The sequence below is a fragment of the Leptodactylus fuscus genome, chromosome 9 (assembly GCF_031893055.1).
Source record: "Leptodactylus fuscus isolate aLepFus1 chromosome 9, aLepFus1.hap2, whole genome shotgun sequence".
Lineage (NCBI taxonomy): Eukaryota > Metazoa > Chordata > Amphibia > Anura > Leptodactylidae > Leptodactylus > Leptodactylus fuscus.
Genome location: NC_134273.1, coordinates 57,204,487 through 57,217,551, shown reverse-complemented (window position 1 = coordinate 57,217,551; position 13,065 = coordinate 57,204,487). Strand labels below are relative to the sequence as shown.

Sequence of the window (13,065 nt, the reverse complement as noted above, 5' to 3'; positions counted from 1 at the left end):
CTACTTGGAGCATTGCTCTTGCCACCCAGATCTGTACCACCTCCTGCTGTGACATCCATTCTTCTTGAGAAGCAAGAGCAGTGCTCCCAGGGCTGAAGTCCCAGTGCACCAGCTACGTCATACTTCAAGGTTGTGTTTCTCCAAATCTTCTAAAGTGACATACATAACATAACATCCATTATAACTGCAATGACTAAATAAAAAGAAGAGTATGCTTAGCCTTGATGTTAATGAAATCATATTCTGCGGTTGAATTTACAACGACCAGGCACAGATGACCAAACATTTCTCTACGATCACACAATCTTACTGTACATATTTCTTAATATCAATCATTTTCTATCAATACAAGTGAATAAGCCTGTATACTAAATAAAATGTACGTTTGTAAAAAATCTCTACTTTTATTACGTCTGGAAAGGAATATCTCTATGAATTGAAGGGAAACTGATGAAACTATTTCCTTCCTATGTGAATTGTCAGATACACCGTGAATCTGAAATCCGCTGAATGAGTCCTTCATCTCTAACTAAAAGTGAAAGAAATGAAAAGGAAGGATATTGAATAATTGGATACGCTTAGAAAAGCTAAATGAAAGAATAAGATGTAACGAAGAAAGGCACAAATGTGATTTGGAGAGAAATACGCTCACACTTTGACACAGTCAATGTCATAGTACAATTCTCTATATAAATACAGAGCAATGAGGCAAAACATTCAAAGAGGTGTCACGAGATTTTCTGAGTGTGGTCCATTTCACATCTTCCTTAGAGCTTCTTGAGTAGCAAATGAGATGAGCAGAGGCGTTTCTGATGTGCACACTGAGGAGTCTGGATGCTGTGTGTATGTGTGGAAAGCTTCCAATCCTGAACAGTCTTTCTCAGCAAGGTAATGCTGCAAAGTGATCAAACTCGGCATCCACGCTGCCTGTTCTAGCAACCTTCAGTCACTGTGCCAGCATCCAGCACAATCGCTCCTATTACACTCTATGAACAGGAAGGATGGTGGATTTAGACAGTGAAGTACCCCCTCTACCCCCTAGGTACAGATTTCGGGATTTGCTTCTTGGGGACCAAGGTTGGCAAAATGATGACAGGTAACAAATTCTTTATATTATATATACAACTAAGGCATTTTATTTGGAAATATATATACCAGAATCATTGTATATACTGTTATAGATACTTTCACTGTATAATCCCAATCACTGCATAGATTAAGAAGTGTAGTAAGACTGAGACTTTCCTATTAGATGTGCTTGCCTAACATGTCTTAGGAAGCTATGGTAGTAGTAAAACATATGTTCAAGAATCCATCCGTGGAACATTCTGTAGATCTTCTATCTACAAACCAGCTAATGGTTTTATAAAGGCTGACGGTATTTCATTCATATCATTTCACTGAACAGAGTTCTTACACTGTGTGGAAATACTGTGACTATGTATCAGTGTTTGACGTGCTAGGTAGCTGTATAGTTATGGATAGGCATCATGTTATGCTACACTTGTAATGTGTGAATAATAGAGTTGCCGTTTAATGATATTGGGTAGACAATTGTATAAGAAGATGTCAAGTATTATATACCTAGATTTGGTGTAAAAAATGTTACCTGCTTGATTTCATATACTTAGAATAAGTTTGCTGTAACCTACAATAAAACATTGTAGAATTACTGTATTTCTGTAAACCAGAGGAAAGCAACCAGTTAGGACCGTACAAGTTTATCTTTCTAGGATCCTATTATTTTGATATAATTGTACTTTTTTTGGTTCAAATAAAAATCGAAGTCGGTAACTGTCAGAAAAAGAGGAATTAACACTTTGAGTTCACTAAAATCTAAGAATTAATCATTTCATTGTGTAATATTTTGTAATTTTTTTTAAAATATTGTTATAATGTATCTTTAAAGTTTCCTTAAAATGCAACAAAAATTATTATCGCTTTAACATATTCTGAATTGAACACTTAATGGAAACAAATTTACAACGCAAATATTGTAACTACTAATAAAGGCAAGATTGTAACAACTTATAATACACAGGAGATAAGGAAAGTGACAAATAAAGAGCAATATGATAATGCCTGGAGGAATCGGTTCAATCAGTCAAAATACTCTATATCACAAATTATAATATAAGGAGAGTGAATTTCTATGTGTCTCCATAAAACTGTATGATAGATGTATAATTGAAAAGATATGAAGATACATTGATGAACAATAAGGTAACAATGTTATGAACTTGTGACTTTCAGTCTCCATATCTCACCATCCACTATGGCTTCAAACGTGAGATTACCATTATTTTATAGACATCATCTTGGCTATACCGTACATGAATTTGACTTGCAACTATTTAGTATATGATTAGTTATGCAGATTCTTGTCATGTAACTGCATTTTTGCAACTTTGCACATCAAAGTCAAAATTTTGGGAATGATCTTGATAAAGCATGTCTACAGTAGAATGAAATCTGATCCCAGGTCTATTCTATTCAGTTCGAATGTTGGTGCATACTGGTCAACTCTTTAACTTTACAAACCTGGGTTGAGGTCTGAGGATTGTGGGGGACAATCCATCATCTTTACTTCATTATCTTGACGTATGCTTTGGGTCATTGTTCTGTTAGAACACTATATCGTCCTTTCATACCCTTAGTTCTCAAGTATATAAAGTAACTCATCTTTCGGAGTACTCACATACAGCTCAGCATTGAGACCACCATTGATCCTGGTCAAGTATCCAATTGTCTGTGAAATAACCCCATATCATCAGGCTTCCTCCACCAAACTTGATAGTTACTTCAATTAGTTGCTTTTCCCTTGTTTATTCCACAACCTTTTGCAGACATCAGAGCCCAGCCTTTTGGCGTTCATCTCATTGCTCTAGTTTGTTTAGTTTGTTGAGCCAGAACTGATAGACCTTGTGATGAGCCAACTTGTTGACTCTAATATTTTACCTGGACGGCCACCTCTTGGCTTTTGAATGGATAGGCAGGCTTCATTTCGTATTCTTCCAACTGTTATGGCACTCACATGATGCTGTTTGGCAATTTTCTTGGCCAAGAGACCAATATCGATGAGCTGGATGATGCTGTTTCTCTTTTTTGTGAAACCTTCTTCATGGCTGATTCTTGATTTGAATCAGTGATCTTTCACTTGGGAACCAACCTAATAATACACTGTGCTATTAGGGAATGTGAGAAAAGGGTGTAGTTTGTAGTATATAAAAGAAAAAGAAAAAATTCCACCTCCATGAGCAAAACCGTAACAATGCATTTACATGACAAGAATCTGTATAACTAATCTGATATGCTAAATAGTTGTAAGTCAAATTTATGTATGAAATAGCCAAGATGATAAAATGATGGTAGTCTCATGGTTGAACCTGTAGTGGATGGTGAGATATGGAGCCTCAAATTCAAAAGGTTAAAACATGGTGATCCTTTTGCTTGTCAGTATATGCTTTTACAATTAGATAGTGACAGTTTGTAAGGCTGAAAAAAACAAAGACAAAGATCCGTCTTCTTCAGCCTATTCTCCTGCAATGTTGAATTAAAACGTGTAAATGTAAGAAGTAAGGCTATATGGTGGCAAAGAGGTCTCCTATATGTCCATGCTGCAGAGCTATAGAAATGCCAAATGCAGAGCCTCATAGAAGACTACTGGTGCTACATTATATCTGCAGTATGTTCGTATGAGTAGAGTAAGTACAATGTGTAAGTTTGAGTTCTCAAAAAGCTGTATTAAACGGATTCCATTAATACAATACCGTTTTAAGCTAAACCCACGTCAGAATAACCTTAAGAAAGGTTATTCTTTCCCTACATTTAGATGTCTTCTCTGCACCGCCGTTCCTTAAATATACCAGTTTGCGTTCATATGCTAATTCGTTTTCTTGCAGCACGGGAGGTGGTTCCCAGTGCTGTGAGAAAACTATCCAGCGCCGCCTTCTTCTTGTTCACCTCCTCCGCCTCTTTTTCCCTGTCCCGTCCCATCTTCTTTAAAAAGCGCTGGCTGCGCATGTCTGAATGGGAGACTTCACAAGAAAATGGCCGACGGACATGCGCAGTGGGCTGAACAGGAAAGAACATCCGGAGGCGGTGAACAGAAGAAGGCGGCACTGGATAGTTTTATCGCCGCACAGTGTTTGAGCACTGGGGACCGCCCCAAGTGCTGCGAGAAAATGAATTAGCATATGGATGAAAAACCTTTCTTAAGGCTATTCCTAAGTGGGTTTAGCTAAAAATGGGTTTCTAATGATAGAATCCCTTTAAAGCAATAAAGGCCCTTATTGCTTACAATATGGGACCTCAGTTCTCTGTTGATGAAACTTTTTCTTAAACCTATCGAAATTTGGGCAGAAGCTGTTCATTTTGTTTGAGAATAGTCAAGGTATGTAAAGATTGTAGCATCCTGTTAGTTAGTCCAATGAGTAGTAACTCTGTATATCTCATTAGCCTATCAGAGAACATGTGTGATTTAGTAATGAAATATGTGATGGAGAAACACTAAGTGTGCATTGTCGTATAAAATGTTTTCTAGACATGCTCTGTGCAGGACGGGGAGTAGATAAGCTGTGATATTATCTATTATCAGTAGAGGTTGCATTGATGGGTCAATGGTATTACCTATGTTAGTGCTATCTTCCATTGTAATCCTGTCTGTTATGTAAATGAGGTGACTGAAGTTTACACACTGAACTTAAAATGATGCCTTACTTTTAAAAACCATGTAGTGAAGTGCTCAGGGAACTCATGAATAAATTAATTCTGTCCCCAAAGTAGTAGTAGTATAAACCTCCTATGAGACGTCCATAATGCCGTCTCAAACAAATAGTGTCCCCTTTGTGTTCTTTACAAATAATGTGATACATATGATTCCTCTGTACCAGTCTGCTAATATTCCCAACAAGACCTAAACTACTTCTTCCCAGCTTGAGCATGGTTTTGTATGGATCTCGAACTTTCCTACTGTATCTTCTTCACTCAAGTTCCTCAGAGAACTAGAAACACCAGAGAGTTGCAGGCTGGGGAGTAGAGATGGGTGAAGCTCTAAAGATTTGTTTCATTTTCGGGGTTGTAGCTAATTTTGTAGCTACAGGAGAGCACCATTTTAGTTTGCCTGAGTCGAATCTCCATTTGTTCAGTTTAGTAAAAAACAAACAATTCGGAACTTGGCTCGGTATGAACCAATTGGCCCATCTCTACTGGAGAGGAAGAATGAAGAAACATACATTACTGCAATCAAGTTGTATACGTTTGGTTAAAGATCATTGCAGTAAGGTCTAGCATGGTGAGGAGAGTTTGAAGGTCCCCTTAGCTGTGGCCCCTATTGTTATTCCACGGGCTGCATAAATCTATAGTACCAGTAAATACACATATGTCCTTCCTTACCTTTTCTCTTGACTGGACATGTTCAAATACGTGTCTCACAAGATTTGATAGCACAAAATAATATACGGTATATTGCAACATATGTCTCTATGTGTGGCCATCCAACATCTTGAGCTATTAATGACAGTCCTTCAAAGGTCTTGCTGACAAGTCATGATATTGTATTGAATTGGTAATGAGGAACTGGAAACCAAATAAAACATTGTTAAGAGTTGACAAATCTGTATAGGGAACATTGTGATATACAGTATTAAAAATGGAGAGAAGGGGGGAAGGCTGGTGGAGGGCAACAGAGGCTGGGACATGTACAATTCTGCAGGTTCTAGCAGGACCATGTTGGCGCTCACCACCCTTTTAGATTTACGAACTTCTTAAGATATAAAACTCCAGCATAAACGTCCTTTTCATAAGAAATAACTTTTAATGAAAAAAATAAGTAAAAAAATCCACAATTGTCTCTTAATCAACCTCTGAGAAAACAGGATATACTGTGCAGTGAGCTACATTGAATAGCTAGCAAACGCTAGCAGACACTGACTGACGCGTTTTGACACATGATGTGTCTTAGTCGTAGCTTTTAGATTCACAGCTATACTAGTCAGTACTTCTCCATATTGTCCTGCCAGCTTCTGCTTCTGTTTCTCGTAGTGTACATGTTATGATATTGAAGGATGTAAGTTATAGGAGCAGGATCTTTTTTCTCTGTGTGCAGTGTATAGGAGACATAGCAGCTCATCTCCATTCACTTGGTCAGGGCAAACTAACAACTATAGACAGCCTGCACAAAGGAAAACTGATTTGGCAACATAAATCCAGGTGTCTGCTGAAGATTAATACTACTCTATAAGAAAACTAGAGTCACTGTAATGGTATACTTACAAAGATAAAGGTTTTTACCTCTAGCCTTAGTGTATGTCCATTTCTACACAACTCACATTTGTATTGATTGCTTTGGGTGGGCAAAGAGGGAGCAGTGACATGACTACAGCTATTCTCTGCAGACTTCATGTTCCAGAAGTCCACTGCCTGTCTGAGAATTGTCAAGCTCTGCCTTGTATAATCCCATTACAGTTTTCAGAATACAGTGTCACAGATTAGTATAGTCAGACTCTGGCGGAATCAAGTAGAATCTGAGAATCAGCTTTCTTCTAGTGAGCATTCCTAGCTCATCCTATGGGCTGCAGCAGGGTCCAAGAAACTGCACATGCATTGATGAGGCACATTCATGAGATGGGAAACTGGTCTCTCTCTATCAGATTCTATGATACGAATTGAAATTCCTGAGTTCAGATGGTGTTTGACGCGAAGGATGCATCAGATTCCGGTCCAAAAAATGGCTAGCCGCGACTGAATGCCGGTGTAGTGCACCGGCATCCAGTCGCAGCATTCCACTCTGGAATAGGCCCAAATGAATGGGCCTAGTCGGGAGGGAGGTGGCGCGAGGCGGATGTCTGCGGCTGAATCGGAATCCGCCTGAAGAAAGGGCATGTCACTTCTTTCTTCATGTCACTTCTTTCATGGAAAAAGGAAATAACAGGCTCTCATTGATTTCATTGAATGCGGAGTCCACGTCAAAATCCTGAGCAAAAAACCCTGTCTGAACTCAGCCTTAGTGTCAAGATGCAAAAGCATTACGCTGCAGATACAGTAACTGTGAAACTAGTAACTTGTTTGAACTTCCATCTCAAATGTGGACATTTAATTCTTCAGTTGCCCTGATCAAATATACAATGTACTGCAGTATAGAAGTATTTAGTCACCTGGCCTCCTTGATAAAAAAAAAAAAGAATAAAGAGCATTCAAAATGTCATATATACCGAAAATACAGCTCACCACACAAAACTCAAGCCCTCACTCAGCTGTCAATCAATCAATCAAAAAAAAAAAAAAAAAAGGACAACCCCTTTAATATTTTCAAAATAATTTCTTGTACATCCGTAAAACTTTAGACTGAAAAAAGTTGCTTAAGGCCTGGACCCCATGTAGTGTAAATGCCGCAGCTTGGCCGCGTTTTACAGGCACTGCAAAAGTGATTATTCTAGTGAATCCATCCACACATTGTGAAACAATACTTGCAGCAGAGATGATGTAATTTCCAAAACTGTTGCCTTTTTGGAAATCGCAGCATGTCAATTATACTTAAGGAAATACTGGCAGTTTCCTTATAGGCATAACTGAAGCAGAAAGTTTTTCTCTGCAGACTTTCTATAAAAAGCGCTGCCAGAAAGACCATGATGTATTGCCACCGTGTTTTTCCCGCAGCGCTTTTTTGCTGTAGCTGCAATGTGGGGCCTTACTCTAAAAGGTAGAGACAATGAGCTAAAGTACCTGAACATATTATCTGACTTCTATATAATTCAGGATTCAGGATAAAAGAGATAAGTCTGCATTTTCTTCTGAAGTTACTAAAAGGAACTCTAATGTTATGTAAATTATGTGTACAGCGCTCAAGATAACAAACCCTACATATTCAATGAAACAAAGAAAGAAATCATATCTTATGTTTATAAACGCAATGATGCAGAAAACGTAAAACTACAGCTTGTGCAAAAACGAATAATTGGTATGAATATCTCTATATTAGCTCTTCCTAGAAGTGAGAGATTTTTATCATCAAACTGTATGTGCGCGTCTTATTGCAGTATATTTTGGATTTTTTTTCTTATATTATCCCAATTATCTTTATTATTTCTTTCAAATGGATCAGTTGGATTCTTATGTAATAGACAAGGTTTAATATTACAGTAGTTGGTGTAGTGATATAGATCTGTATAATATTGCACTTAGTGTGCATCATGGAATCACATAGGTAGTCTGTATTGCTTTCTAGTGCCATTGATGCTATCCTCAAATAACCTTGTATTTCCCATGAATTTCTCTGTAACTAGACCGTGATCTTGTTTAATGGGTGTAATGATAAAATAATCTTCAATAGACAATTATGTACAAGAACATTATTTTGCCTCTCTGACCAATACAGTCAATTGACCTAATCATTTTAGTAACAATAGTATGAAACGATTGGTTACTTTGAGATACAGTACAGTGGCAGATGTGAGATCAGGTTGAGGGTAAGTTCACACAGAGAGGTTTGGTCAGGATTTTGAGGCCGTATCCACCTCAAAATCTTGACCAAAATCACGGCTCCCATTGAAAACAATGGGAGCCGCTCAGGAGTGTTTTCCTGCTCCCGGAAAAAAAGAAGCGAAGTGCTCATTTTTCAGGCCGAATCGCGAGGCACTCCCCTTCATTGGGCTTAATCTAGAGCGGAGTGTGTGGCTGGATGCTGGTGCATTGCACCGGCTTTCAGTTGCGGCTACCCAGTGTTTGGTCCGGAACCTGAGGACCAAAAAAACAGATCTGAACTTACCTAGAGCCTAGTATTTAGGGCTCTTAGTCAATTACAGATACACAGATGGTATAAAAAGTTCCCAATTCTTGTTGCAAATTTTTGTTGCAGCATTTCTTCTTCCTTTTTTGATAAATGGCCAGTGCAGGGCAGGAATCTAGTCAGGGTGGGGGAGGGGGGCATCTTTGCCCATCAGATTAACTCACATGAGAAAACTTGCAAGTGAAGAAATCACTGGTATAGATTCATTTTTGGTACATTGGACGGCTCTATTGCATAACAAGAAACATTTGATTATTGCCAATGAAAGGATTAATTGTCACTTGCCTATAATTCAGTATTTGACCCAGCATAAAAGAGTTAAACAACACCCTCATTTCATTCCATCTATGATTTATATCATTCTCCTACTATTTCTTTCTTACTTGATCCTTTATCTTTATTGCTTTCAAATTTGTAACCAATTCAGAACCGTGCTCCGTGTAATGCAGTGAGATGAATTGCAGATCCTTCCCTATTTCCACCATTACTGCAAGTGCCCTGGGATCGTGCGCCTTTTACAGACACGTGCTTCTTCTATATTTTTTTGTGCAATACATTTTAGTTTATCCCAGACAAACTTTCATTTGATTCAGTTCCATTAAAAAAACTAACAATTTAGAATATTTGAGTCAAATCTGGTTCGTAACAAATCAGTTTAACCATCTCTAGTCCCTGCTTGATGATGTTCATGTTATAATATTGACATGTAGATATACCATTTGGTACTAGCCCAATTATCAAATTTTAAATTTCATGTGATCTCTTGTATATGAAATGATGTCTCCTTATTCCTGATTAATATATAGAGCCAATATACTTGAGCCACCAAAGTTTTATATGAGAAATATCTGCGTCAGTAATATTATATTTTCCCAGCAAATAAAAGCTTTGCGGATTTATTTAACTCAACATAAAGTTTTGGGACTTTGTAAGGTACATGCGTCATGTTTCAAAATGATGTTGCCAAAAACAAAATGTATCTTTGAGAAAGACAAATATAATTTTCAAGGTTTTGTTCCTCTGTAACAATATTAATACAAGAACAAATAATTTTGTTTGTAGCATTAAGTCTGTAAAATGTTCCATCTGTAACTAACAACATAAGAGAAGAATTTTGGTAAGAGAGAGGCTGTTATTATGATAGATTGTCTAGAAACTCAGGAACACAAAATCTTTACTATCGGGACTGTAGCTATACAGTAAAAAGTTGCAGTTGTATCTGGGCGCTATTTACTGAAGGGGCTCAAAGGGGGAACATAAGACACAAGTATTAGACATGGTGAATAGAAGGTATTATTGATTTTCTGTTGGAGCCCAGGAGCTTATGCCCCAGTTCATGGTATTTACATCATATATTTCACTTATTCTGGTGTTCAAAGTGGACACCAAGCAAATACGTTCTCCATATTGACAATTATTATTATTTCTCTGTATGAGCTTCTTCTGTACATAACACATAATACACATGGAATAAGGCTATTAGAATTTGATTTGATAATTTAAATTCTATCTAAAATTAACAGTTCATGTTTCAATTTGCAAACTTGCTGGTTCAGTGTAACGGAAGGAGTTTAATTGTCCATTGTCTTGCAATGGAAAAGGTGATACACCTGTCATCTTTCTACAAAAATGTTAAAGGGATTTTGTCACCAGTGTAAAGCATATTGAGCGTCGATCCATATAAAGTAACGGGGCCAACCCTCATGGTCCCGTGAACTGCGGTTTTTACCGCACAACTACCTTATTAGCCATTGTGCTTATTTACACATCGTGCCTCCTGATGAACCTTGGGGGAAACGCGTAGAGGTCTTGGTTATAGTGAGGAGGGGGGTAGAGCAGTGTCCGTAGCCTTACAGTCTCTCCCTAGGGGATCAATGGGGTAGAGATTTATTGTTTACAAGCTGACAACGACGAGTCTCTCCAGATTAACCCCCGCTTTACCTCCTCACTGCATGTAGTAGGTTTGTGAGTGTGGATACTGTGTCACTTTAACTAGAACAGCTACATAGGAGCAGAAGTTTATGATATCAAGGACAGGGTGGGCTAGAAATATTTGAGTGGGTTACTGCCCACTGTCACACTACTGCTCAGGAAAGCTGTATCACACTGCCTCACTTTATAAACCCCTTTGTTTTTATTTGGGTCCACGTTTTTTATCTATAAAGAAATAAAAGTTATATTTTATTTTAGATAGGGAATTTCTTCAGTGTATTGAATTTACTCTAGTCCCTATACCCTGTGTATTATATAAAGCATATTAAACCAGCAACACCTTTTTTCCAATGAGATTTTGAGAAAACAGGGTCAAGGACAATTTCAACATAGTTCTATTGTTCTGTCACTCAAGGAATGGAAGGGGGTAAGGCCGGAAAAATCACGGCGTTTTACAGTACCTGAAAAGTGGATGGGATTTGTGCGAATCCCATACCCACTTTGCGTTTAAAACCACAGCGCGGACAAACTGCAATTTCTAAAACTGGCACAGTTTTGGAAATTGCAGCATGTCAATTATATCTACAGAAATGCCGGCGGCTTTCCCATAGATATAATGATAATAGAAAGTTCGCGGAGGAAGATTCTGTGAACTTTCTGTTCAAAGCCCTGTGGGAAGAACCATGATGCGTTCCCACCGCAGTTGTTCCCGCAGCGCTTAACCGTGGCATTTCCGGCCCGTGAGGCCTTAGCCTAAGAGTACATTCTTGGGCAGTGTGAGACATAGCAGTTTGATTCAAAGGAGTTGCGCTTGGTTTTGCAACACTGCTCATTTGCATATTGTGAAATAAATTAATATGTTGGCAATAGAGATACAATTTTTCATGGGGAAAAATTCATTCAAAAAGATTCATGTGAATCCCATGCCCACTTTGCTTTTAAAACCGCAGTGCGGACATGCTGCGATTTCCAAAGCTGGCGCAGTTTTGGAAATCACAGCATGTCAATTATATCTATGGAAACGCCGGCAGCTTTCCCGTAGATTTAATTGTAACAGAAAGTCCGCGGAGGAAAACTCTGCGAACATTCTGTTCAAAGCGCTGCGGGAAGAACCGCGATGTGTACGTCCCGTGGGGCCTTAGCCTCAAAGTAGTCAAGGATATCATCAGCACAGTAAAGTGGCCCAGACCACAAAACACCTGGAAGGTTGAGAGTGTGACAATGAGTAGGTCAGATGCGTTTCACAATGTGGGGCCCTGGAGATAAAGATAATGTGTCGGTAGAAAATTCTTACACTAATCCAACAACAGATACTTATAAAGCATCTGCAGGATTTCAAAGTTATTCTCTTCTTATAGTATTGTGTCAACAGGAGAAAAACAACTTTTATTCAATATACAAAGATGTATAAAATCAAGGAGAGACTCAACCAAAGAGAGTCGCTTAAAACTTAAGGTCAATCAATTCACATTGATTCTACTTATGGAGAGCTCTGGAATACTTTCTATGCATTCAACTTTATTAGCTGGGCTGTGGCGCATGACCCCCTTAAAACCTTGCACCCACACTTAAATTATTGTGAAAATGAAACTTTTGTGTTGCTTCATTCTTATTTTAAATTTGATTTTTATTGGGAGAAAAGAGATTTTACAGTATATTCAGAAAACAAGAAGTACCAATGACACTGCTGGCACAGATAGGGGAGCAAGAAAACAGCCCCCCTTTCTACAGTGCAAAGTCATAAACAAACGCATACATAATAAGCAAGTTACATATTGACATGAAAATAGAAGGAAGAGACTTAAAAAAGAAAGAAAAAAAAGGGAGAGGCTAGGGCAGGGGTGGGCAATTAATTTTCCCATGGGGCCGCATAAGAAATTGAAACTATGCTAGAGGGCCGTACCATGGCAAATTTAGCTCCACCCACTTCTGCGTTGACTCCGCCCATTCCCAGTCATCTTTCCATGTGCCCCCACAAAGAATAATCCTCCTACAGTCACCCGTACATTATATGCCCCAACATTATAATGTTCCCTTCCAACTGCCCCACAGTATTAAGTCCCTCTCCTGGTGCCCCAGTTTAAACTGGTGGAAACTAGAGGGGACATGAAACTGGAGCAGCTGGAGGGGGACATTAAACAGTTGGGGTAGTTGGAGGGGGGCAATAAATTGAGAGCTGGAGCGGGACATGAAACTGGGGGCTACTAGAGGGGGACATTAAAATTGGGAAGCTGGAAGCAGACATTAAACTGTAGGGGTAGCTGGACGGTGACATTAAAGTGGGGGCAACTAGAGGCAGACAGGTCCCCCTACAGCTTCCTCCATGGTTTAATGCCCCCTCCAGTTGT

General features: G+C 38.7%; 1 protein-coding gene across 2 annotated transcripts in view; it reads left to right on the top strand.

The window, feature by feature from the left end:
- The first annotated feature begins 859 nt into the window (after positions 1–859).
- The window catches only part of KCNT2 (potassium sodium-activated channel subfamily T member 2), a 574,767-nt gene continuing 562,561 nt past the window's right edge, over positions 860–13,065 (top strand). For both annotated transcript variants that reach the window (XM_075287704.1, XM_075287703.1), the window contains exon 1: positions 860–1,096. In XM_075287704.1, coding sequence (XP_075143805.1) covers positions 1,002–1,096 — 95 coding nt within the window. In that variant the 5' untranslated portion in view covers positions 860–1,001. The remainder of the gene's footprint in view (positions 1,097–13,065) is intronic.